Source organism: Amphiprion ocellaris, chromosome 18 (assembly GCF_022539595.1).
Source record: "Amphiprion ocellaris isolate individual 3 ecotype Okinawa chromosome 18, ASM2253959v1, whole genome shotgun sequence".
In the NCBI taxonomy this organism is placed as follows: Eukaryota; Metazoa; Chordata; class Actinopteri; family Pomacentridae; genus Amphiprion; species Amphiprion ocellaris.
Window position 1 is genome coordinate 7,043,049 of NC_072783.1, and position 24,203 is coordinate 7,067,251.

The following is a 24,203-nucleotide window of genomic DNA, read 5'->3' on the forward strand; positions in this document are numbered from 1 at the left end:
ATAAAACTTAGAATGACGGTCAAAACAACAGAAAACACCTCGACAACAACATTACACACAACGGTAAACAATACACACCAGAGACTAGAACATGAATGGATGAATCTACAAAGAAAACAGCATGACATCACAGCAGCGTGTCATCACACAACTTACCCCCAGCAGAGCAAACAGGTAGTGAAGCTGGAGCACCTGCGCATGTGGCTAAAAAAACCAGAAGTGTCGAAGCTTGATTGGATAGGCCAGAGTCACATGTCTGTGTGTGTGTGTGTGTGTGTGTGTGTGTGTGTGTGTGTGTGTGTGTGTGTGTGTGTGTGTGTGTGTGTGTGTGTGTATGTGTATGTGTGTTGGTATTTATGGTTTAATTTATGGTTTATGTGGAAGACTTCTTGGTCCCGGTCCCAAAGACCTCGTGCCCCAAGGAGCCCAACCACTTCAGACCCGTGGCCTTAACTTCTCACCTGATGAAGGCACTGGAGAGGATCGTCCTGAACCATCTTCGTCCCCTGGTGAGCCCAAACATGGATCCCCTGCAGTTTGCGTACCAGCCAGGGATTGGGACGGATGACGCCGTCCTCTACCTGCTGCAGAGATCCCTGTCTCACCTGGAGGACACTAGAAACACCGTGAGGATCACGTTCTTCCACTTCTCCAGTGCCTTCAATACAATCCAACCCTCACTGCTGAGGGTGAAGATGGAGAGAGCGGGGGTCAGTGACCAGCTGGCCACATGGACCATGGATTACCTCAGAGACAGACCTCAGTATGTGAGGCTACAGGACTGTGTTTCTGATGTGGTCTGCAGCAGAGGAGCCCCTCAGGGTACAGAACTCTCACCTTTCCTCTTCACCCTCTATACATCAGACTTCCGCTACTCCACAGACAGTTGTCATCTCCAGAAGTTCTCCGATGACACTGCCATCATAGGATGCGTGTCAGAAGGGAACGACTGTGAGTACAGGAAGGTCATCATGGACTTTGTCTACTGGTGTGAACAGAACCACCTCCAAATGAACACTAGCAAGACAAAGGAGATGGTGATCGATTTCCACAGGAAACCTTCAAACAGTCCACCACTGAACATCCAGGGACTTGACATTGAGAGAGTGAGGTTCTACAAGTACCTGGGTGTTCACCTAAATAACAAACTGGACTGGACAGATAACAGTGACTCTCTGTATAAGAAGGGTCAGTGTCGTCTATACCTGCTGAGGAGACTCCCATCATTTGGTGTGAGCAGGACACTGCTGAAGACCTTTTATGACACTGTGGTGGCATCCATGGTCTTCTATGCAGTGGTGTGCTGAGGAGGGGGATGCTCTGAGCGTGATAAGAACAGACTAAACAGACTGATAAAAAGAGCAGCTCAGTCTGTGGCTGATCCCTGGACTCCATGGAGGTGATGGGAGAGAGGAGGGCTCTGGATAAACTGTCTTCTATCATCAGAAACTCCTCCCACCCTCTGCATCAGACTGTGAACTCCTTAAGAAGCTCCTTCAGCAATAGACTGGTTCACCCTAAATGTAAGAAGGAACGTTTCCACAGGTCATTTATCCCAACATCAGTCAGACTTTACAATGCCGCCATGTAACTGGTCTACCTCTGTTACTGCTGCACTTTCTCCCCCACATATGCATTATGTGCAATAACGGTTTCAACCTCATGTAAATAGTCATATTTAAAAAAAACATCTTCTGTGTTTATAATGTTCTCTGCATTTTTGCACTGTGTGTTTCTATTTATTCTGTACTGCCTTTATGTTATTTTTTTCTCCTTGGAGCTGCTGTAATGGTGAACTTTCCCCACTGTAGGATCAATAAAGTTTATCTTATCTTAAAGAGACATTTGACCTGACTACACACCGACATTCCAGGGACCTTAGTGGATCATGAGGACTATACCGATGTCCCCGTAATTCAGAGAGTGTATTTGCATTCGTCAGTGTCTAAAGAACATAATTTCTCATTTTTGTTGAAAGTCCTTATGTACCACCAGACCTGATTTTCAGTGTATTCCAGTGTATAGAACAGTGAATCCTAGTGCTGGATTCTGTATTGCACCTTCTTACACATTTTTGATACACACGATGCAAATTTGGCGGGCTCCTTTGTGATTTGCTGGCTTGAATTTGTGTGTGTGTGTGTGTGTGTGTGTGTGTGTGTGTGTGTGTGTGTGTGTGTGTGTGTGTGTGTGTGTGTGTGTGTGTGTGTGTGTGTGTGTGTGTGTGTGTGTGTTGATATTTATGGTTCAAAGAGACATTTGACCTGACCTGACACACCAACATTCTAGGGACTGTAGGGAATTTCCTTTTGTGAAATTTTTATTTTAATGTATCATTAGCATTAACATGAGCTCCACACAGTTATCTGATCAGACACTTGTAGAGAAAACACTGTTCTATTTTAAATTAAATAGCAGCAGAAAGTAGCTATCGCTCCCCTCGGTGGTCCAGTGTGATGGAGGGTAGACTTCAGTTACGTTACTGTTTCTGAAAGAATCATTTCAACACAAGTTTTTCTCAGTGAAATAAACAGAAACTGTTACAGTCTGAAGCAAAGAACAGAGATATGAACTCAGAACTGAACTCAGAGATAAACATTCATCAGTAACAGAGTTCTGTGGAAGAATGTTAACATAGATTAATTTAAATCTGCTGATCATTAACCAACAGCATGTAGAGACAGCAGGTATCAATCCATGAGAATTGATCAGCTGTGACCTGCAGGACACTTTGCTACAGCTAACAGTTAACTAGTTTATGACTCTGACAAACCTGATTTAGCATCAGCGCTAACACCAAGTCAGGAAATGTTACCCGAGATTTACAGAACAACTTTAAAACCCAAATTAGAACATGTTTACATCAGAGGTTCCAGTCTGATATTAATTTACAGCAACTTCAGCTACAGTAACGTAGGTCACTGCTTTATATGTGTACCAACCTGACTTCTGCACAACAGAACTGATGGTCCCAACCCCATTAAGAAAGTGAGAAATTCCACTAATGAACCTGTGATGCGAGAACCGCTTCAGATGACTACCTCATGAAGCTCATCCAGAGAATGCCAAGAGTGTGTAAAGCAGTAATCAAAGAATCGAAAACATAAAACATGTTTTGACTTATTTCACACTTTTTTACACATAGTTTTGATGCCTTCAGTCAGAATCTACAATGGAAATAGTCATGAAAATAAAGAAAAAACACTAAATGAGAAAGTGTTCAAACTGTTGACTGGTAGAGTATATATCATCTATTATATTATTTAAGATGTACTTTAATCAGAAATGAACATCATATATTGTCACTACCGGAACCTTTCCATATGTTTTGGTAGTGACTGTTTCGGTAGTGATATTTTATGATAGTTGTTAGCATAACTCAACAACGCTAGGCACACCATGGCTACCAAACACAGTTTTGAACATGTGTACAGATAGAAAACAACATTTAGCCTTAAAATCAAAAGTGCTTGTTTAACAGCAGAAATGATGTGTTTGGTAGTGACGATCCTTAAAACCACACAATGATTTTCAGACTTTGGAGAGCATGTACTTTATAATGTTGTCAACTAACTACTCACCATGTGGCCATGGATGAAGAGGAAGGCGATGTCTCTTCTTGGTGAAATTTCTGGGGGTGTGACTAAAACCAAGCCCCGCCTCCAGACTAAAACTCTTTGTGTTTCGGTAGTGAAATGCAAACTTGGGAAGGGATTTTGTACATAAATACTTTTAATTTTTAAAAAAAAATCTACAAAATCAATCTAAGGCTTTTACATTCCCTTTAAAAGAAATCAAAAAGATCTATTAAAATAGAAAATCTAGGAAATTGGCAAAAATCATTTACATTTTATTTTCATTAATTGAAATGCAGGAGTTAGAGGTTGGGACAGCCACCTCCCAATAGGAAGCACTTAATAGTAAACATGTAAAAGAGGATTTTTAAAATATACTTAATGGTATCTCAATGTCTTGAGATAAAATAGATCATAACATGATATTAGTATGTATGCAAGGTCTGAACACTTCATTGTTTTTTAAAGTAGGATTTTCATTGTGGGACAGCATTTTGAATCAGTTCCATAGAATGGTTCATATATGATGTTTTGTTCTCACTCTGGTCACACCAAATTCCACATTTTCTTGTTTGTCTGCTCACTTTTATGCAACTAACCTGGTGACTGAAGACATTATAGGTGAAATCAGCTCAGACATAATGACAGATATTCCTGTATTTAAGATGTTAAACTGGACAGAAAGAACTCTAGAGCAGCTGGTTTCTCTGAAGAAGCCTACTTCGATGTGTTCCCTGCTTGTTGCTGGTTAGAGAAACTGGATTCAAACTAAAGAGGCATTTTCCACTCAAATGAAAAACCTATCCAACAAAAACACAACTACTAGAAAAAGAAACCTAAGTCTAACAAACAAAAGCAAAGCTAGTGTAATCTATCAGAGAAACACAGGTATCAATCAAATTGTTTGGAGTCTGGGAAAACAAGCAAAAAGGTGCTGCTGTCAGAGAGGCTCCCCATCCACTGCAGGCCGCCGAAATTTAAAAAGGTGGAGAGCCAGCCAGCACTGGGTCCGCCTTGCTGCCAATTACACCTCCTGGACAGAACAAATATCTCCACACAGAAAGACCACACACTACAAGCTAACAGGACGAACCGTCGACTCTCACACAAAACAAGGACGAGGCAAAGATCCACACAAACACATAACAACCACTCCCAGACAACAAAACAACTCCAAAATACAAACACAGTAATACCACATTACACAATACGGCCACAGCCATAACACTCGCCTAAACAAACACATCCTAACACACAGTTCAGATAAAAACAAACATGTAGATGATGTGCAGTCACACTCAGCAGCTCGGAGGAGGAAGATGAAGGCGGGTCGGTGGTCAGTCGGTCTCCTGGAGGCCACAGCGTCGCCTGAACTCCTGCCCTCGTTCATGGATCCATTTGGCGGAAACTGCACAGAACAAACATGGATAAACTCAAATCATTTTGGACGGACTTCACCTCATTTTGGACTCTTTTTAGGACATTTCGATAAGTTTTAGACCATTTGGACATCTAGAAAAATATTTCTGACGAGTTTTATGTCATTTTTGACTCATTTTCAGTCATTCTGAGAACTTGCAGTCATTAAGGACACTATTTGACTTTATTTTTGGACACATTTGAGTCATTTTAGATTTTTTTCAGTCATTTTGGAAAAACTTAGGTCATTTTGGATGGATTTCACCTCATTTCAGACACAATTTAGACAAATTTTTAGGAATTTGAGAAAAGTTCTAGTCATTTTGAACTATTTTTGGGTAACTGTTGACCAGATTTATGTCATTGTGGAAACGATTAGTGTCTAGTTTTATTTTGGACTAATTTCAGGTCATTGTGGTCAATTTTTTATGCATTTTGGACAAGTTTTTGTCGTTTTGGATCAATTTTAGATAAACTCAGGTCCTTTTGGATTTCACCTAGTTTTAGACGCATTTTAGTAATGTTGGACAAGTTTTAGTCATGTGGAACATTTATAAAAATATTTTTGAATTTAGATGTATCCAAATGGCAAATTGTTTAAAACAGAGAGACCTTTCATCAGTTATCTGAGCCATCAGAACAGAGGAAGGTGAACTTGTAGTCAAATCTGAAGAAATAAATAGTAAGTTCAGGGAGCTCCACATAAATTTGTACAAAGCTGATAACCAACAAAATGGGGAGTGTATGGAGACATTTCTGCAGGGATTAGATCTTCCCAAGTTGTCTGAATCTCAAAGAGCCAACCTTGATTGCCCAATAACCAAGGAAGAAATTATTGGGGTGATTAAAGAGTTGCCGAGTGGGAAAGCCCCAGGACCAGATGGGTTCACAGGCGAATTTTTTAAATGCTACGCCTCTGAGCCGACACCTTTACTCCTGAGTATGTACAATGTGGCATTTGAAAAGGGGCAGTTACCAGATACCTTATTAAAAGCTTTAATTACGCTTATTCTTAAAAAAGACAAAGACCCTTGTGATTGTAAAAATTATCGCCCAATCCCTCTTATTCCAATGGATACCAAGATTTTGTCCAAAGTTTTAGCTAATAGGCTGGAGAAGGTCATGACCTCTTTAGTGCATGAAGATCAGGTGGCCTTCATTTGCAAACGTAGTTCAGCAGATAACGTAAGACGGTTTATCGATATTATGTGGGCACTCTCAAATTCCAATTCGCCAGTTGCTGCTGTTTCACTTGATGCAGAAAAAGCCTTTGATAGGGTAGAATGGGGCTATTTATTTAGGACCTTAGAAGTATATGGTTTTGGGGAAACTTTCTTAACTGGATTCATCTATTATATAAGCAGCCAGAAGCAGCAGAACAAAGCAATGGGTACATATCCTCATATTTTGAATTAGGGAGGGGTACGCACCAGGGTTCCCCTCTCAGCCCTTTGTTGTCCTGTTTGGTAATGGAATCCTTAGCAGCAGCGATTAGGGGGACGGTAACTTCCCAGGTGTGTCGTTTGGAGGTTCTGTCCACAAATTATTTATGTACACAGATGATATTCTTTTACTAGTGTCAGATCCTGTGATTTCAATGCCGTTATTGCTAAATACAATAAACACCTTTTCAACGTCCTCAGGGTACAAGGTAAATTGGGATAAATCAGAGGCTCTGCCCTTAACAAATTTTTGCCCCACTACACTCTTTCAGGCTGGTGGATTCAGATGGCCCGAACTGGAGATGAGATACCTCGGTGTTCTCTTCCCCCCTGTATTGGATAATATTATTAAAGCGAACTTCGACCCTCTTATAGAGAAGTTAGGTATTGATGTAAAACGCTGGTCATCACTGTATTTGTCATTATGGGGTAAAGTTAATGTCAAAATGAACAGTATCCCCAGGATTAACTATCTGCTTCAATCTCTCCCATTAGAAATCCCAGGCAGCTACTTTAAAAGACTAGATAACATGTTTAAAGAATTTATCTGGAATGGAAAGAGACCATGTATGAACATGAGAAAATTGCAGAGACCAGTTAGCGCTGGCGGTATAGGGCTCCCAGATTTGTTATATTACTATTATGCATTTAGTCTGAGACATCTGGAGCACTGGGCATTACCCCCACACAGGGCCCCCCCATGAGTTTAGTATAGAGAAATCTGTATCAGCTCCTCTCCCGATGCTTCACCACTTGTCCACTAAACTGTTTAAGGCTCACCCAGTCATATCTCATCTTCAAAGTGTATGGAAGAAGGTCTCAGGGCTGATGGGGTTTGATCCTTATTTACATAGAGCCTCCAGCATCTGGATGAATCCTAAGCTGAATATTAATAAAAAAGCATTTTTCTGGAAGGAATGTGTAGACAAAAGAATTTTGGTATTGGAACATCTATATAATGGTAATTCACTCCATTCGTTTGATGACCTAAAGCATAAATATGACTTACCTAAAACCCAATTCTGGAGGTATCTTCAATTACGTCATTTAGTGCAACAGACTTTTGGGATACACTCCCCAAGGCCTGCAGATGAATTAAATAGAATTCTTAAGATAATGGGAAAAGGTCATGAAACAGCTAAATACTACGAGATTTTGATGGAATATGGAAGAGGTGGAGGTATCTCCTCACTCAGAATGGCCTGGGAGAGAGATTTGGGAGTTTCTTTTAATGAAGAGAACTGGGCTAAGGTATGTGGCAACTCCCAAAAGATGTCAAGAGACCTGAGGGTGAGGCTCATTCAATTTAAAATACTACATAGATTTTATTGGACACCGAGTAGGCTTCTTAGACTTCATCTAAAGGATACAGCTGCCTGCTGGAAATGTGGTAGGGATGAAGGTACACTGATGCATGTGTTGTGGTCATGTCCCAAGATCAGTCAGTATTGGGAGAAGATTCATATTACACTGATGTTATCAAAAGGCAGTTTGTGCTCTGTCCAAAACTTTGTTTTGGGGGACTGTACAGTGATGTTTGGTTTTCCACAACCACTAAAACACTGGACACAATCTGTTATCATGATTGGTCGACAGATCATCCTCAGAAACTGGAAGAAACCTGGAGAACCTTCTTTTCAGGACTGGACAACTGAATTGGGCAGAGCTGCTGCTTATGAAAGAATGTCATACAGGATACTGGACAGAACAGGAAAATATTATCTAAAGTAGGAAATGTACCTCGATAGCATCCAGATGTCACAGTAAAGATCGGGCTAATGCGCAAGGATGCCAATGAGCTGGTACCAGATGTAATTTTTTTTTTGTTCTATTTACTTTGTTACTCAGCCAGCTTACTCACTATTTGTACTACCTTCCATAAAAGGGTGAGATGCAAATCACCTCTGAGAGTGATGGACCCTTCTTGGTTGTGGGTGGGTGGGATGTAGGTGTTTGAGTGTTGATGGTTTGTATGTTGATGAATGTGTATGTTGATTCTAAAATCCAAAAATAATAAAAACTACAAGTCATAAGTTTTGAGTGATATGTCATTTTAGACAAATTTTGAGTCATTTTGAGAACTGTATATTCATTAAGGACAAAATTTGACTTTATTTTGGACATAGTTGAGTCAAATTAGACTTTTTTCTGTCATTTTGGATACATTTTTAGTCTTGTCATTTTGGATGACTGTAGAGTCATTTTTGAGAAGGTTTTAGTCCTTTAGGATGACTCTGGAGTCATATTTGAGAAGGTTTCAGTCATTTTTCCTTCTTCTAACACATCAACTTTGTGGACAAAATGTTCACTTGCTGCCTAACATATCCAAATCAGTAACAGGAGCCATGATGAAGAGATAATCAGTGTTATTCACTTCACCTGTCAGTGTTCAGAATGTTATGTCTGATCCGTGTAGTTTCTGTTGTGTACTTCTGTGTTTCCCTGAAATGAACTCACCCCACTTACTCCCGACCAGAACCGGACAGGCAGCATGTCGGGTCCGATTGTCTCCTTTTCCACTGGAATACAGATTGTACCAGAACACGGCCGTGCCCTGGAGGAACAGTCACATGACATGTTATAGAGTCACATGACATGTTATAGAGTCACATGACGTCACTAGGAAACCACCAACAGACTGATGGACTCGAACCTCCGGCTGTTATAAACTCAGCATTTTAAAGTTACACTCACCAGCATTTGATGTTTTTGTTCTGAATTTGCCACATATTTTTCAGTGTCATGTGTCTTCAAATACCCTTTTAACTTATTAATTCCCTTAATTCATGATGTTTAGCTTCTGGGAACAAAAACTACAAATCTGACTTATGTTTTTTAAATTAAATATCTTCAGATCCTAAACGGTTTGTTCAGAACAAACAGAAGATGTCACTTTATCTGTACTTTTTCACATCAGCGATTAATCTGTAATCAAACAATTAATTGAAGAAGATGCATGAATATAGAACATGACATTGGAAAATAAGTTGTTTAGCAGCAGCAGTAGTAATATTAATAATAATAATAATAATAATAATAATAATAATAATAATAATAATAATAATAATAATAATAATAATTATTATTATTATTATTATTATTATTATTATTATTATTATTATTATTATACATTATTTGCCTGGTGTGAAAACATTGGAAGTAACCTTTTTAATTATTCATTATACATATAATGATATTATTTTTTATTAATATAAATAGTATTACTAGTAGTAGTAATAATAAAAAAAGTCATTTAAGGCCAATTTCACTATTTCTACAATTCAGTTCAGTTCAATTTAATTTTACTTATATAGCGCCAATTACAGGCCATATTGTCTCAAAGCGCTTTACAGAACCCATATGCCTGAACGTATCATTATTATTACTTCCATTTCTGTTATTATTATTCGTAGTAGTGGTATTGATATTAATATTAGTCCAAATATGGAAACAGACCACATGGAAATAAAGCCTTAATTAATAATCAAAGATTCAATAAAATAAATTAAAGACATAAATCTAATTCGGTTCATGATTTTGCAATAATTTAAAATGACTTTTTCATTCATACATACATAATGGTATTATGCAAACTTATTGGATAAAATAAATAATAATAATAATAATAATAATAATAATAATAATAATAATAATAATAATAATAATAATAATAAAATTCAATAATGTGAATATTTCCTCATTGAAGACAAACAAACTGGAACTCACTTTTGTCTTTAATAATAATAAACTAAGTTTAGTTTATAAGGATCATTTTGGGTTCAGAAGTTAATTCAATAATAATAGACATAATGAGTTTCACCTTTATGGGCCGGACGGCGGCTCCAATGTTGGTGAAGACGGTGGCGCCCCCTGCCGGCACATCGCTCATCTGCAGAACGAACAGATGCTCAGTCAGATTTTAATAAAGGGAAAACCGAACTGAAACTAAAACAGAGAATCACTGACGTAAAGCAGCCAGGTGGCGATCCGGTTCCCTGATCCCAACTCCTTGAATGCATCCAGCTCACCATTCTGCAAAACAAGGACTCATTCTGAACCATTTTAACGTAAAACAACATCAAAAAATCAGTAGACATCTGCACACATTCTGAAGAAAACTAAAGTTTATACAGAAAAATGTTGATATTTTCAGTATTTTTTATAGTTTCTATCTTAGAAGAATGACGTGATTCCATGTTTGAGTTTTTGAGCCACGAAACTACATGAAATTCATTGGAGCAAAAAAATATTAACCTGTTCTGATAAAAACATTAATAAGAGCCAATAAATATTGATTTAAATTCAGCATTTTCTTACTACTTTAACACATTTTATTGGACAGATTTACCTGCACACTTAGTCATAAACAGATCAGCAGAGAATTCTACTACCAGCTAATAATTATTGTGTTTTTAACCTTTTTAGTCACTTAATGCTAATGTTATAGCTAACAAGATAGGAGTTCCACCAATCTATAAGATAAAGTAGATGATGTGTAGCTAGCTAACAGTTACTGATGACTGTCTTTAAGAGTCTGAATTATTTAGCAAGATATTGCTAATGTTACAGCTAGCAAGCTGGGAGCACAACCAGTCCATCTCTAAAATTATCTGTTATGTAGCTAGCTAGCTAAACATCTACCAGCTAATAATCATTGTCTGTGGAAGGATAAATTATTCAGCACAGTAATGCTAATGTTATAACTAACAACCTATGACCTAAACCATAAAATATCAATCATTGTTATAAAGCCTCATGTTTTGAAGGTTAACCTATTTACTAAGTTAAAGCTAATGTTGTAGCTGACAAGCTAGGAGCACAACTGATCTATGGGGAAAAGTAGCTAGCTAGCTAGACAGCTACCAGTTATTAATCATTGTGCTGAAGGCTGATTTAATTAGCAAATTAATGTTATTCCATGTTAGTTTTTATTTGTCCCACTACTGTTAATATTAACAATAAAGTTAATGTAATTTACATTTTAATATTGTGTATAATTGTTTTTATAGTTTTTTAAAGGCAGCTGAGCCCCGAAACCACATGAAATTCACTGGAGCAAAAGCCTGTTATTATAAAATCATTAATGAGTCGATAAATGTTCATTAAAATTCAGCGTTTTCTTACTACTTTAATACATTTTATTGGACACGTTTACCTTTTTAAATTTTTTTGCAGCTAATTGTCAACATTTCAGTAAAAAACAAAAAAAGTAAATTAAGTTTTCTTTACCACTTCAAAGTCGAAGTGAGGTTTGTACTGGCCTCCGATGCCGTAGTTAGCAACCTGCATTACACACAATAATATCAATACTTTGACTTAAATATGCTTTATTAGCCAGATAACAACATTAGCAAAACATAAAAGATGGTGCAATTACAAAAATCCAAAAAAACCCAAAGTTTCATGTATTCAGTGGAATACAGAAATTAAACAACATTTTAATTACAAATTAGTATTAATAAATCCACAATATAACCACCAGAGTTCAGGTGTGACAAGAGGATTTTAATCAGTTCTCTGAATTATTATCAGCCTGTAAGCCACAACCAGTGAAGTTAGAAGTTTTGTTGAATGATTACTTAATTAAGAACCTCCCAGCTCAGGTGAGTTTTACCTGCAGGTCCTCGGCTGTGGTGATGTCCAGGCCGGTGATGTCTTCGATCCTCTGGTCGATTTTATCCAACACCGGATCTTCGTACGCTCTGAGAAAGGCACTGACAGAACAGAGAGGAAACCGACTTAAACTGAGGTTAGAAACCAGAAAACAGCAGCAGGACGAACAGAAACCAGGTGAGGAAGGTCAGAAAGAGAAGGAAGTGGTTTTACATGTAGTCGAAGAGGTAAATAAGCTTCATGATGCAGCTATTTAATGGTGAGAATTAATCTCAGAGGGACAAACATGTGTATAAATATGTTTACATGCTTGTGATGATGTGGTAATGGTAACTTCATACCTTCCCAACGTCTGTTGTAAACTTCTCTTTAGTATTTATTTATTTATGTTCACGTTACAAAACCATTTATTTTCTGGTGAAATGTTAGGAAGGTATGAAGGAATGAGCCCAGATTTGTTATGACCACAGACTGTATATAAAGCTGGACCCCATGAAGCCTAAATAACTAGATCGCCCCCTGGTGGCTGGTCAACAATAATCACTGTTTTTTTGAGAGCTAAAAAAAATGCTAAAGTCATGACTAGCAAATGAAGAGTGAAACCAATCTAAGAGGAAACACAGCAGATGTGTAGCTAGCTATACAGCTACCAGCAAAAAATCATTGTCTATGGAAGGCTAAATTATTTAGCAAACTAATATTAATGCTATAACTAACAACGTAAGAGCACAATCAGTCTATGGGGAAAAGTGGTAAGTAGCTAGCTAGCTAGACAGCTATCAGTTAATAATCACTGTGTTCTAAAGTTTTTAGTCAGTTAATGTTAATGTTATAGCTAGCAAGCTAGGAGTTCCACCAATCTATATGGATTGTAGATGATAGCCAGCTAGCTAGCAAGCAGTTATTAGTCATTGTCTTTTGAAAGCTAAATTATTCAGCAAGGTATTGCTATTGTTATGGCTAACAAGCACAATCAATCCATGTTGAAATTATTCGATATGTAGCTAGCTAGCTAGACATCTACCAGTTAATAATCATTTTCTATGGAAGGCTAAATTATTTGGCAAGGTAATGCTATTGGTATAACTAACAACCAATCTATGTGGAAAAGTATCTGATATGTAGCTAAGTGGACATCTATCAGTTATTTATCCTCATGCTTTGAATGCTATCTTACTTACTAAGTTAAATCTAATGTTAGAGCTAAGAGCACAATCAATCTATGGGGAAAAGTGGTAAGTAGCTAGGTAGCTAGACATCTACCACTTATTAATCATCGCGTTAAAGACTGATTTATTTGGAAATTATTGCTAATGTGTCAAAGCTAGGAGGCCAATTGGTCTGAGGAGACCAATCTGCAGGAAAAAGTAGCTGACATGAAAGCTTGCTAGCAAGAAAGCTGGCCGTTACCATCACTGAGTTTTGAACGCTAATATAATTAGATAGCTATTGCTAATGCACACAAGAGTGGCGTGCTGATGCTATAGCTGGAAAGTTAAGAGCTGATTTGTAGTTACTTAGCTAGACAGATGGCTAGCAGTTATTAATCACTGAGTTCCGAAGGCTAATTTAATTAACAAGGTAATGCTAATGTTATCGATAGCAAGCTAACAGTGCAATCAGTCAGTAGGAATAAGTTGTTGACATGCAGCTACCCAGCTAGCAACTAGCATTTACTAATTACTGCTATCTAGACCATGATCAGTGTTAAAACAACCATCAACAACAGTCCAGATGGTGGTGATTGGGCTTCGTAGCATTAAAGAAGCTAATGTGTGGGCGGGGCAGGAGGCAGGACCTCGACACCACGTCTTTATACACAGTCTGTGGCTGCAGCAGACGATCAACGGACCTCCAAGTGTTTGGTTCAGAAACTAAGCTGCAGCAGCTTCTTACCTCTTGGAGACTCTGTAATGAGCCGTGGTCAGTTTGCCTGTCTGAGGGTCATGAACCGTGGCCCGTCTGAGCTCGTTCACAAATTATATTACAGAGGACAGAACAGACAGAAGAAACAGAGAGAAGAGAACAGACAGAATAAACAGAAGACAGAAGAAAGAGAGGACAGATGTAGGTCACTAACCGAGAAGAGAAGCTGACGTCTGGGAGGCAGCAGAAGCTTCAGACAGCTAAACTGCTAAGCTAACGCATTCTTAATGTAGTTAAAATGGGTTAAAATATCATTACAAATATTATTAGTTCATTTTTATTTTTTGCATCACATATTATTTACATTCTGCATTGACTCGAGTTCACAGAACTTGAAATGAATCTACCCTTTTAACAAAGGCACGGTTCAAACGTAGAAAATCAGAAAGAAATGTAGCTAACAGCTGTTATTCTGATGTCGGTCAGTCCAAAGTGTCTTTAAGGAGTCGCCTCAGCTCCAGTAAATCAATAAATTAGCTGTTAAATGTGTCTGTGCAGCTAGTTGTTGATTTAACAGCAGAAATATGGATGTTAGCCATCAGATTCTCCTGCTGCCTCCAGGACAAAGTAAAGAGTCAATGAGAGCCACACACTTTAATCTTTGACTCATTTTCCTCCTCAAGCAGAAGAAGAAGAAGCTTCATTCTTGGCAAGAGCAGCGAGACAAAACTCATGTTTAAAACCTTCATGGTTCATTATGTTTGAAATTTGCTGGAAAATCCCCCCAGTCATGTTCAAATAGGTTCTTTTATTTTCATTACAGCTAAGTGGACATTTAGGAAAATTCAAAAATACTATTGTTATCATGGCAAGAAAAAATTTTTTCACGCTGGTTAAATGACAACATGCTAAAATAAACTTAAAAATCCGAATTAACTCTCTCCTAAAATGTGTATTTATTCTCCCATGTTGTCAATCAAATAAATCAATAAAGTCATGTATGTTTCTACATGAACATGACGAGGTACTAAGCTTTAAACAGTTGGTAGAATAGACCCAAAACTCATTTAACTTCCATGATAACAACTTGTGTACACAAAATATTGTTTACTTTCCATTAGATTTTTAAAAATTGTTTGTCGGGGTCTATAAGGCTCTACATTTAACCCCAGAAAGGTTCCATTCGTACTTATTTTTCCACTTTAAGTACATTTTTCTGCTAGTTTAGAGGTTATTATGATATTTTTAGTTTCAGGATTAAGTAGCTGAAGAATAATCACGTTGTGGAGAGATTAATAAAGACTAGTTTGGTCATTTTCTCCCGAACTGAAGGTTTTTGTCAGTTTTCTGCTCCTGCCAGGACGTGAGCACACAGAGGGGAGGACGGGTGAGGACCAGAGAGGGGAGGTCGACCGGTCGTCTCCCCCACAGATGGGCCTCATTCTCGGGCAGCTCTTACCTCTGACTGATGCGGTCGGGGATTGTCTTCCTACCGGCGACCTGGGATCGATGCAGCTGTGGAGCCAATCGGCCGACAGTTACAGGGAGAACCAAGCCGACCCCCCGAAAAACCCAATTAACTTCTACTGACTCTGAGAAGGACTAAAGTACCGACCCGACTACAGGACGACACTTTTTACAACATCTGTTAGTGAGACATTAACTTTTACATGGACGGGTTTTGAGTACAGGAGGTCCTCGGTTTACAACGTCCTCGACTCATGGCGTTTCACCATTACGTCAGAACTGATTACGGGCCAGTCCTCAGTTTAATGTACAGCGTTTCGTCGCTACGTTGGAACTGGTTCAGTGGAACTAGTTGGTGAGCAGAGCGGACGAATACTGTATGTGCAGTCATCACGCGCTGCTGTAAGACAGCTTCATTACATTTGCCGCCACATTGGCTAAGGCTACAACCCCTGGCAAAAATTATGGAATCACCAGTCTTGGAGGATGTTCATTCAGTGGTTTAATTTTGTAGAAAAAAAGCAGATCATAGACATGAAACAAAACTAAAGTCATTTAAAATGGCAACTTTCTGGGTTTAAGAAACACTAAAACAAATCAAGAAAAAAATTGTAGTAGTCAATAACAATTGCTTTTTTAGATCAAGCAGAGGGGGAAAAATATAGAATCACTCAATTCTGATCAAAAAATTATGGAATCACCCTGTGAATTTCCATTTCTAAAACTAACACCTGCATCAGAGTAAATCTGCTCATTAGTCTGCAGTTAAAAAGGAGTCTCACACTTTGGACAGCTGTTGCACCAAGTGGACTGACATGAATCATGGCTCCAACACCAGAGATGTCAGTTGAAACAAAGGAGAGGATTATCAAACTTCTTAAAGAAGGTAAATCATCACGGAATGTTGCAAAGATGTTGGTTGTTCGGTCAGCTGTGTCAAAAATCTGGACCAAGTACAAACAACATGAGAAGGCTGTAAATGGCAAGAATAGAGACCAACACATCAAGGTGTTATGGCCCTGAGCCTCTGTGCTCTGCCTCCTCTGCTGTGATTTGCATTGTAAGCAGCAGATGTCCTATAGCTCTGTGGTGTTTGCCCTGCGGCCAAGGAGCTGAAGACTGATTGGTCCAGGAAAACGACCTCGACACGCTTCTTATTCCATCAATTAAAAGGATGTTTGGGGACGATGACATCATTTTTCAAGATGATGATGCATCTTAGAGCCATAGAGCCAAAAACTGTGAAAATTTTCCTTGAAGAAAGAAACATAAGGTCAATGTCACGGCCTCCTAATAGCTAGACAGCTAGTAATTATTAATCACTGTGTTTTAAATGCAAACATATTTGTTAAGTTAATGCTTATGTTACAGCTAACAAGCTACATGTTCCAGCAATCTAAGAGGAGAGGTAGTTGATTTGTGGCTAGCTAGCTAGACAACTAGCAGTTTAGCTAGGCTACATTGTGTTTTGAAGCTTAATTTATTCAGTAAGTTAAAGCTAATATTGTAGCTAGTAAACGTAAGAGTATGACCAATCTATGACTAATCAGAAACTGAGGATTAATTTAGCTCAAAGGTGCATCTCCATCTTTATATTCTCAACATGTGATTGCCGTCTGATATTCAGGCCGATACATCCAGCAGTCCTGAAAACTCTCTGCTTGCTTAAATCTGTGAGAGATGGTTCAGAGGAAACCAGGAAAATGCTGCAATCTCTAAGGGTGTTGATGGTTTCCAGTTTCATCAGGTTATAAAATGGACCCAAACATGGTGAATATTAAATATTTCTGCAGTAAATGAGACTAACTGTCAGTGAAAGCTTCTTTTCTAGCCGATGCTTGGACTCACCCTGGGTTTGGCCAGCTCTTTGACCTTCTCCATCTCTTTGTCCGACACGATGTTGTGGTAGCGGACGATGCGGGGGTGGTCCCACTCGTCTTCCTGCCTCACCGGACCAATCACATACCTCGGGTGGCGGTTGTTGTCGTAGTAACGGCAGAAGAGGCTGCTTTGCCTGCGGGGAGTCTGACAGAAGGAAGAGTGAAGCGATAAACTAACAGATGTTGGCATTTGCAAATTACGTAAAATAAAACTCCAGTATCTTTTTCTTCTTGCATCATAATGTTATGGCTAGCAGGCTACAGGTTCCAGCAATCACTGGACAGAAGTAGTTGATATGGAGCTAGCTAGCAAGACAGATAGCAGTTATTAATCACTGTGTTGGCGGCTGGTTTAAATAGCAAGTTAATGCTAATGCTAGAAAGCTAAGAACACATTCTATCAGAAAAAGTCGTTGACAAGTGGATAGCTAGCATGACAGTTGGCAGTTTATAATATTGTTTTAAAGCGGAATTGTCTGGCAAGTTGATGTAACAAGCTAAGAGTTAAATAAACCTACATGGTAAAATAGTCGATATGTGGTGAGCTAGCACGACAGTTATAAATTATTTATCACTGTGTGGTAAAAGCTGATTTAATTAACAAGTTAATGCTAATGTTATAGTTAGAAAGCTAATAACACAACCAATCTATAGGTAAAAGTAGCCCATCTGCAGCTAGCTAGCAGTCATTTATCATTGTGTTTTGATGGCTAAATTTTTTGCTTAGTTCATGCTAATGTTATAGCTAGCAAGCTAAGACTTTCACTAATCTCTTAGCTGCCATTATACTCTGTGGGGAAACATAGAAAACATGTAGCTAGCTAGCAAAAGACAGCTAGCAGGTATTCATTAATAATTAATTAATAATTGTGTTAAAGATTGATTTATTTAGCAAATGAATGCTAATGTTGTAGCTAGAAAGCTAAGAACATGCTATTAAGCTCCGACAGATGTTGTTCACAAGACAAAAATCAGAGACTAAATGAAAATAATGAATTAAACTTAATACTCGTATCTTTTATGTATCATTACACTTCTTTTTTTTCTTACGTCAGACTACATCTGAGCTCTGTGGGTTCATGTTTTAGTCATTTTAAAGTCTCTCCCTGCTAAAAATTTATGAAACTTTAGTTTGTTTCTGCTCACCATCAGGATGCCTTCTCCTCGACACAGCTGCTTGTACTTCCTCTTCTCAACCAGGTTTTCAAGGAGCTTCAGGTTCCCGCTGGCTCGCTGGTGTGTCGGGTCTGATGGGCAGAACCAGAACCTCAGGTCAGTTTAAACCAGTTTAAATCAGTACAGATGAAGACATAAAGCTGGAGTCTCCTTTCAAACAAAAGCTGCAATGATAAACACATCAGTTGTCGGAGATTTTAATTAATAATGTTAGACTACATCTTTAAGTCCTGGGATCCCCTGAACCAATGACATCGTAGTAAAAACAGCTAGTAATAATTAGATAATATGACCAATAACACATATAAGAAGAGAAAGTTCTCTTCAGCAAAAAGCTGATTTCTCTATACTAACAGATTTGTCCTAAACTGCTACTTCATTGGGAATTACCTGAGGACATTTAAATTCATCAGGTATGCAATGAACCAAGCCTCATGTTATTATTTTCACCTCACTGAACCGGTTGTTCCTTCTGATTCCATTATTCACTCATTCCTGCATCTCAATTAACCAAGAAAACAATTATTTATGGTTTTAATTTGGCACAGCCCTATTTTAAAATACATTAATCTGTGGTTCTGCTGTTAATGATGATTCCAGAAAAACCCTAAAAACTCTCATTTATACTCATCAAACTTGTCCAGTGATTGTTTAAAACACTGTTGGATTGTGAGATATTTTGTATATTTACAAATCGGTGACAAAAGTCAAGGTTTTTCTTTGTGCTTTAATGAAAACAAAAAAGATTTCACAAAATATGAAAGTGAGTTTTATGAAAATATAAACATTTATGAAGGAATAACCATTTTTACTTCCTATGTGTATCGTTCATTTGTGTATTTATGCATACTTACTGTTTTTTTTTTATTGTTTACCGATGCTGATATAACATCCCCAACTTTTTCATTTAAAACAAATTTTCTCATCAGCTTTTACACTGCAAATGTCCATGTTGTCAAGTCCTACTTTATCTTTACAGAAATAATAAAGACATGTTTTTCCTTTAATTAAGACTGATTTCTGTCTTTGGCGGTACTAACCAAGCTCCAGCAGCCTCTTGGTGAAGTTCAGCGCCCTCTCGACCTCCCCCTGCTTGTTGACAGAGGAGCTCAGGTAGTACAGGACAGTGACGGCGTCCACAAGGCCGGGCGTCTCTCCCTGATCCAGCTGCTTCAGGGCCTGGACCAGCCACAGCTCTGCGTGGTAGTAATCAGCCTCCAAATATGCCACCTTCCCCACATCGAAGCAGTCGTCCACCGTCAGGGAGGCAACCGATGACGAGCCTGAAGAGAAACACTGTCTGAGCTGGAAAATCTGACATTTTTTTTAACATTTAAAGGCTTGTTTCTGTTCCGACATACATGCAGATGAAGCCACATATTCGAGAAAGAGTGCAGATGTAACAATAAACATGTTTCTGTAGATCCTGAAACAGCAACACCAACCAAACCAGATCCTTCATAAACTATTTTGCATCTTAATTAGGTTTGGAGTTCCTCAGGGATCAAGTCTGGGTCCTCTTTTCTTTCTATTTTTACTGTTTGTGTAAAAATATTCACGACTATGGAATCTCTGTCACATACTGAAGTAAAATGACAGTGAAAATACATTTTTTATTTAAAAAACATGAACATTATTGATGAATATCTCTAGAATAATTGCACAAGCTGCTAATGTGTCCTGGAAAATTTCAGTTGTGTTTTCAGCAGCAGGTTGAGGAATTATAGAAGCGTTTTTTTTTTCTTTTCACTTTTTCAGATTTTTGTATCAAGGCAAGAACTTAAATGAACTTTGGCAAAAAAAAAAAAAAAACACTAAAAAGACTTATAATAAGCACAGAAGCAAGTAAGGGTCAATAAAATAAACAAATTTGAAAATAAAATGAAAAATTTAACAAGAAGATTCATCATCAGTCTGAACTTCTGAGATGCCAATGTAACATTTAACTTCTAAAAATCTGTATGATTTCACGATTTCATTTTAAGGTTTCAAAAAAACAAGTTGTGTATTTTAGTTTAATTTTTTTTTAAGTTGACAAGAATGATGCTAATGTTTTGTATTTAGTCAATAAAAACTCTGCCTCTAACTCTTTTAAATTGATTTTTTACCAAAAATGATTCTTTGTTGAGCACAAAACTTGGAGTTTAATTTACTGATCTTTCTTCACACACTTTAGCTCCATTACCAGACCTTTTTTCCATCAGGAACTCTTAATATTATCGTAAGACACTCCATTGAAGCTCCTGAGTTTGTCTATTTTCAAAGAAACTGATGGCTGGAAAATATCCGCCAGAACTGTGCCTTAATTCTCTAAATATTCAGACTTTTTCCTGGTAAAACTGATGGCATCGTCCTCGTTTAATCCCCTTTTCCCTCCAAACACTGTGTTTTTACCGACCTGGCAGCTCTCCAGTGGAGATGATGTTGGTGTCCAGCTGGTAGGTGTCCTGAAGCCTCATCAGAGCTTTAGCTGCTCCGGTCTGGTCGTTTTTGTTGGGAAACTTCTTCCTCTGATTGGTCAGGTTGGAGATAAATGCTGGAACACCACCAATAAATAAATCTGACGTTTCTGTGCTTCAGACAGTCGCCGCTGCTACTGAGGTGATTTCAGTGTTTAAATCTCCTCATAATTTACTAAAAATCTGCTGTAATTTACAGAATATTTCCCACAAGGTGTGCACAGTTTAGCACCAATTATAATAGAAAAGGAGAAAATGTTAGAAGATGTTCTGACTATAAACTGGTTCAAACTGGATCTGTCAGAGTTTCTCTTCTGCATGTTGGTCGATCTAAAGTTCATGAACATTATTTTGTACATTTAAAAACTCTGCATAGCATCAAGTTTTCTACTTCTAGACTAATCTGTGAAATATGAACATTTTTCTATCAGGATTTCTACAAACCAAAGAACATTTTCTGTAGATATGAAATACTATTATTGACAAATTTGAACATCCACATGTGGATAATATGATAATTTACATGTTTCCTTTACAATTAGCAAAAAACTGTGCAGGACTTTCCTGGAAATGTCAACTAATTTACATTTTATTTATTACATTTATTTTTTCTATGCACCAGACTCTCCAGCTCCCTCCACTCCGTGTTCAGCCTCCTCATCAGTTTGAAGGCGTTTACTGGATGTCCGAGGAAACCTTCAGGGTCTTGAGTAGCATCAGGGAGGAGAACGTCCAGTCTGTCAGCCCACCTGGAGACACACAGACACACACAGACACACAACAGACACACAACAGACACACAACAAACACACACACTGACTTACTTTCATTTCCCAGAGACCAATTCTTAGCATTAAAATGAGTCTTTAGGATGAAATTTATGAACTCACCCTCTGACTGTCTGTTTGTTGTCTTTAAAAGGACCCACAAACAGACAGTGTGAACATTTAGAATAGAATAGAATAGAATAGAATAGAATAGAATAGAATAGAATAGAATAGAATAGAATAGAATAGAATAGAATAGAATAGAATAGTATAGAATAGAATAGAATATGCTTCATTGTCATTATACAGTGTATAACGAAATTGGAAAGCTTCTCCTTTTCAGTGCAAGAAATCTTAAAAAAATAAATAGCAAAGTGAATGAGGTATTGGTGTATATTGCACATTTCACACTACATTGTTGGCTGGGTGTGAGACGTGAGAGTTCAGGGTGGTGATGGCTCTTGGAAAGAAACTGTTTTTAAGTCTGTTTGTCCTCACTTTAATACATCTGTAGCGCCTTCCAGAGGGCAACAGATCAAAAAGCTGAGAACCGGGATGTGAACTGTCCTTGATGATGTTCTGAGCTCTGCTGAGGCACCGGGTGGAGTAGATGTCCATGAGGGAGGGGAGAGGACAGCCAACAATCCCCACAACATGAGGAACACAATACACACACCTGTACAGGTAAGAGTGTGTCCGTATTTTACGGTTTTTACTCTGAGGCCCAGAATTAATTAAAACTCATCACATGAGGACTGACGTAATTATGTGATCCAACTGATGCTGCAGAGCTAGATCACCATGGTAACTGATGCTGCAGAGCTAGATCTCCATGGTAACTGATGCTGCAAAGTTAGATCTCCATAGTAACTGATGCTGCAAAGTTATATCTCCATGGTAACTGATGCTGCAGAGCTAGATCTCCATGGTACGTCAGTAAATGAAATGAGTTTCTACAAGATGAAGGTGCAGGACTGAACACAGCCATAATTCAGCTAAACAAACTGTGGATAAATGAACATTTAAATAAATGATGGAGTCAGAAATACAGAGAATCTGTTGACCTGAGGATCCTCTTTTCTGTCCAACTTTTACTGGAATCATTTCTAAGTCTGATCAGCTTAAACCAGGTTACTGTGAGTCTTTATTCTGAAACAGGAGCTGCGTAATAAATCCTGCTTCATGTTGTTAATCTGCAGTCACTGAACAGATCATCATCTTACTTCTTGATCTGCTCCAGTTTGTGCTCCTCAGCTCTGATGTAGTCCTTCAGGGAGGAGACCAGGTCCTTCTCCATGAACAGCAGCTTCGTCATCTGGCCTGAGAAGCACCAAAAACACTGATTTAATTCACTTTCAGATTCATTAAGAACGCCCACAGATGTGCAGTGAATTCTACATTTCAGTTTTTTACTCATTAATCCTCCAGTAAAGTTGTTTTTCTGTCCTGTTTCTGTCAGATGTTCAGAGTTAGATGTTCAGAGGAATCCAAGACTCACCGATGGAGGTGAAGAAGTCATTGTGAGCCGAGGACCAAGTGAAGAGCAGAATGAGGACGAAGCAGCAGCGACAGAACATCATCCAACCTGCAGACACACACTGACGTCATACAGCGACTACACAACGAAGACACAACAACAAACCTGCACTGAAACCTGGAAACAGTACCGACTGGAACGTGTCTGTGGGATTAAAAACTCTCCAGCACAACTCAGAATAATAATAATAATAATAATAATAATAATAATAATGATAATAATAATAATCAGGGTTTCTACAGCTTCACTAGAATAAAGCCAACATTTTTACATTCATAACATTCATCAGGTACATATAATAATAATTTATCAGGATACAACTATTTAGGTAACAGACCTGCAGCCTGAAGGAATAAGAGACATGAAACAACCAAAAAAAAAATAGATAAAACTACCACAAAGGGACATAAATTTAACAAAAATAGGCAGAATATGATCACAAAAGATACAAAATTACAACAAAAAGACAAAAAAATGACCACAAGATGACAACAAAGAAGGGAACTCTGATGTAAGTCGAGGACCCCCTGTAAATGAAACAAACATTTTTACTGTTGAAGTTTTTACTTAATTTATGTGACGATTGGCGTTGGTTTGTCTGTCTGTCTGTCTTTTAATAACTTAATTAGAAACCTTTAGTTTTGAAAAAAAATCAAAATAAATCAAAATGTATATTCCTAAAAAAACAGAACCAGGAAAATGGCACCATTTATCAGACCCAGAAACTATGACAACAGAATGAATCTGTGGATTTTCAACTCTTTGAAGCTCCTTCAACTCCTTATGCTGAGGTTATGTGCCATACAGTGGAAAAACCAACTAAATCCAGGCTTTAAATCATCAAAATCACTTTTCTCTATATGTCCCATTTTAAAATGTTATAAATTTTTAATCATAAACATGTATATGTCTGTATATTGATTCATCTGCCAGCCAAAATTTAGCCCAATTGAAAACTTTACTTATTGTGTCAAATATTGATATTTAGCAAAAAAGTGATTA

At 38.0% G+C, this 24,203-nt stretch overlaps 1 protein-coding gene across 1 annotated transcript; it reads right to left on the minus strand.

The window, feature by feature from the left end:
- Window positions 1–2,452: 2,452 nt before the first annotated feature.
- Window positions 2,453–23,249, minus strand: LOC111583243 (prolyl 4-hydroxylase subunit alpha-1-like). The gene is made up of 14 exons (XM_035958145.2): window positions 23,163–23,249; window positions 22,888–22,984; window positions 21,498–21,646; window positions 20,837–20,974; window positions 19,479–19,721; window positions 18,409–18,509; window positions 17,231–17,407; window positions 15,375–15,430; window positions 12,051–12,150; window positions 11,666–11,719; window positions 10,403–10,468; window positions 10,257–10,325; window positions 8,894–8,990; window positions 2,453–4,983 (listed from the first exon to the last, which is right to left on the minus strand). The coding sequence occupies exons 1-14, from the start codon at window positions 23,242–23,244 to the stop codon at window positions 4,913–4,915; spliced, it is 1,500 nt and encodes a 499-aa protein (XP_035814038.2). The 5' UTR covers window positions 23,245–23,249; the 3' UTR covers window positions 2,453–4,912.
- Window positions 23,250–24,203: the final 954 nt, after the last annotated feature.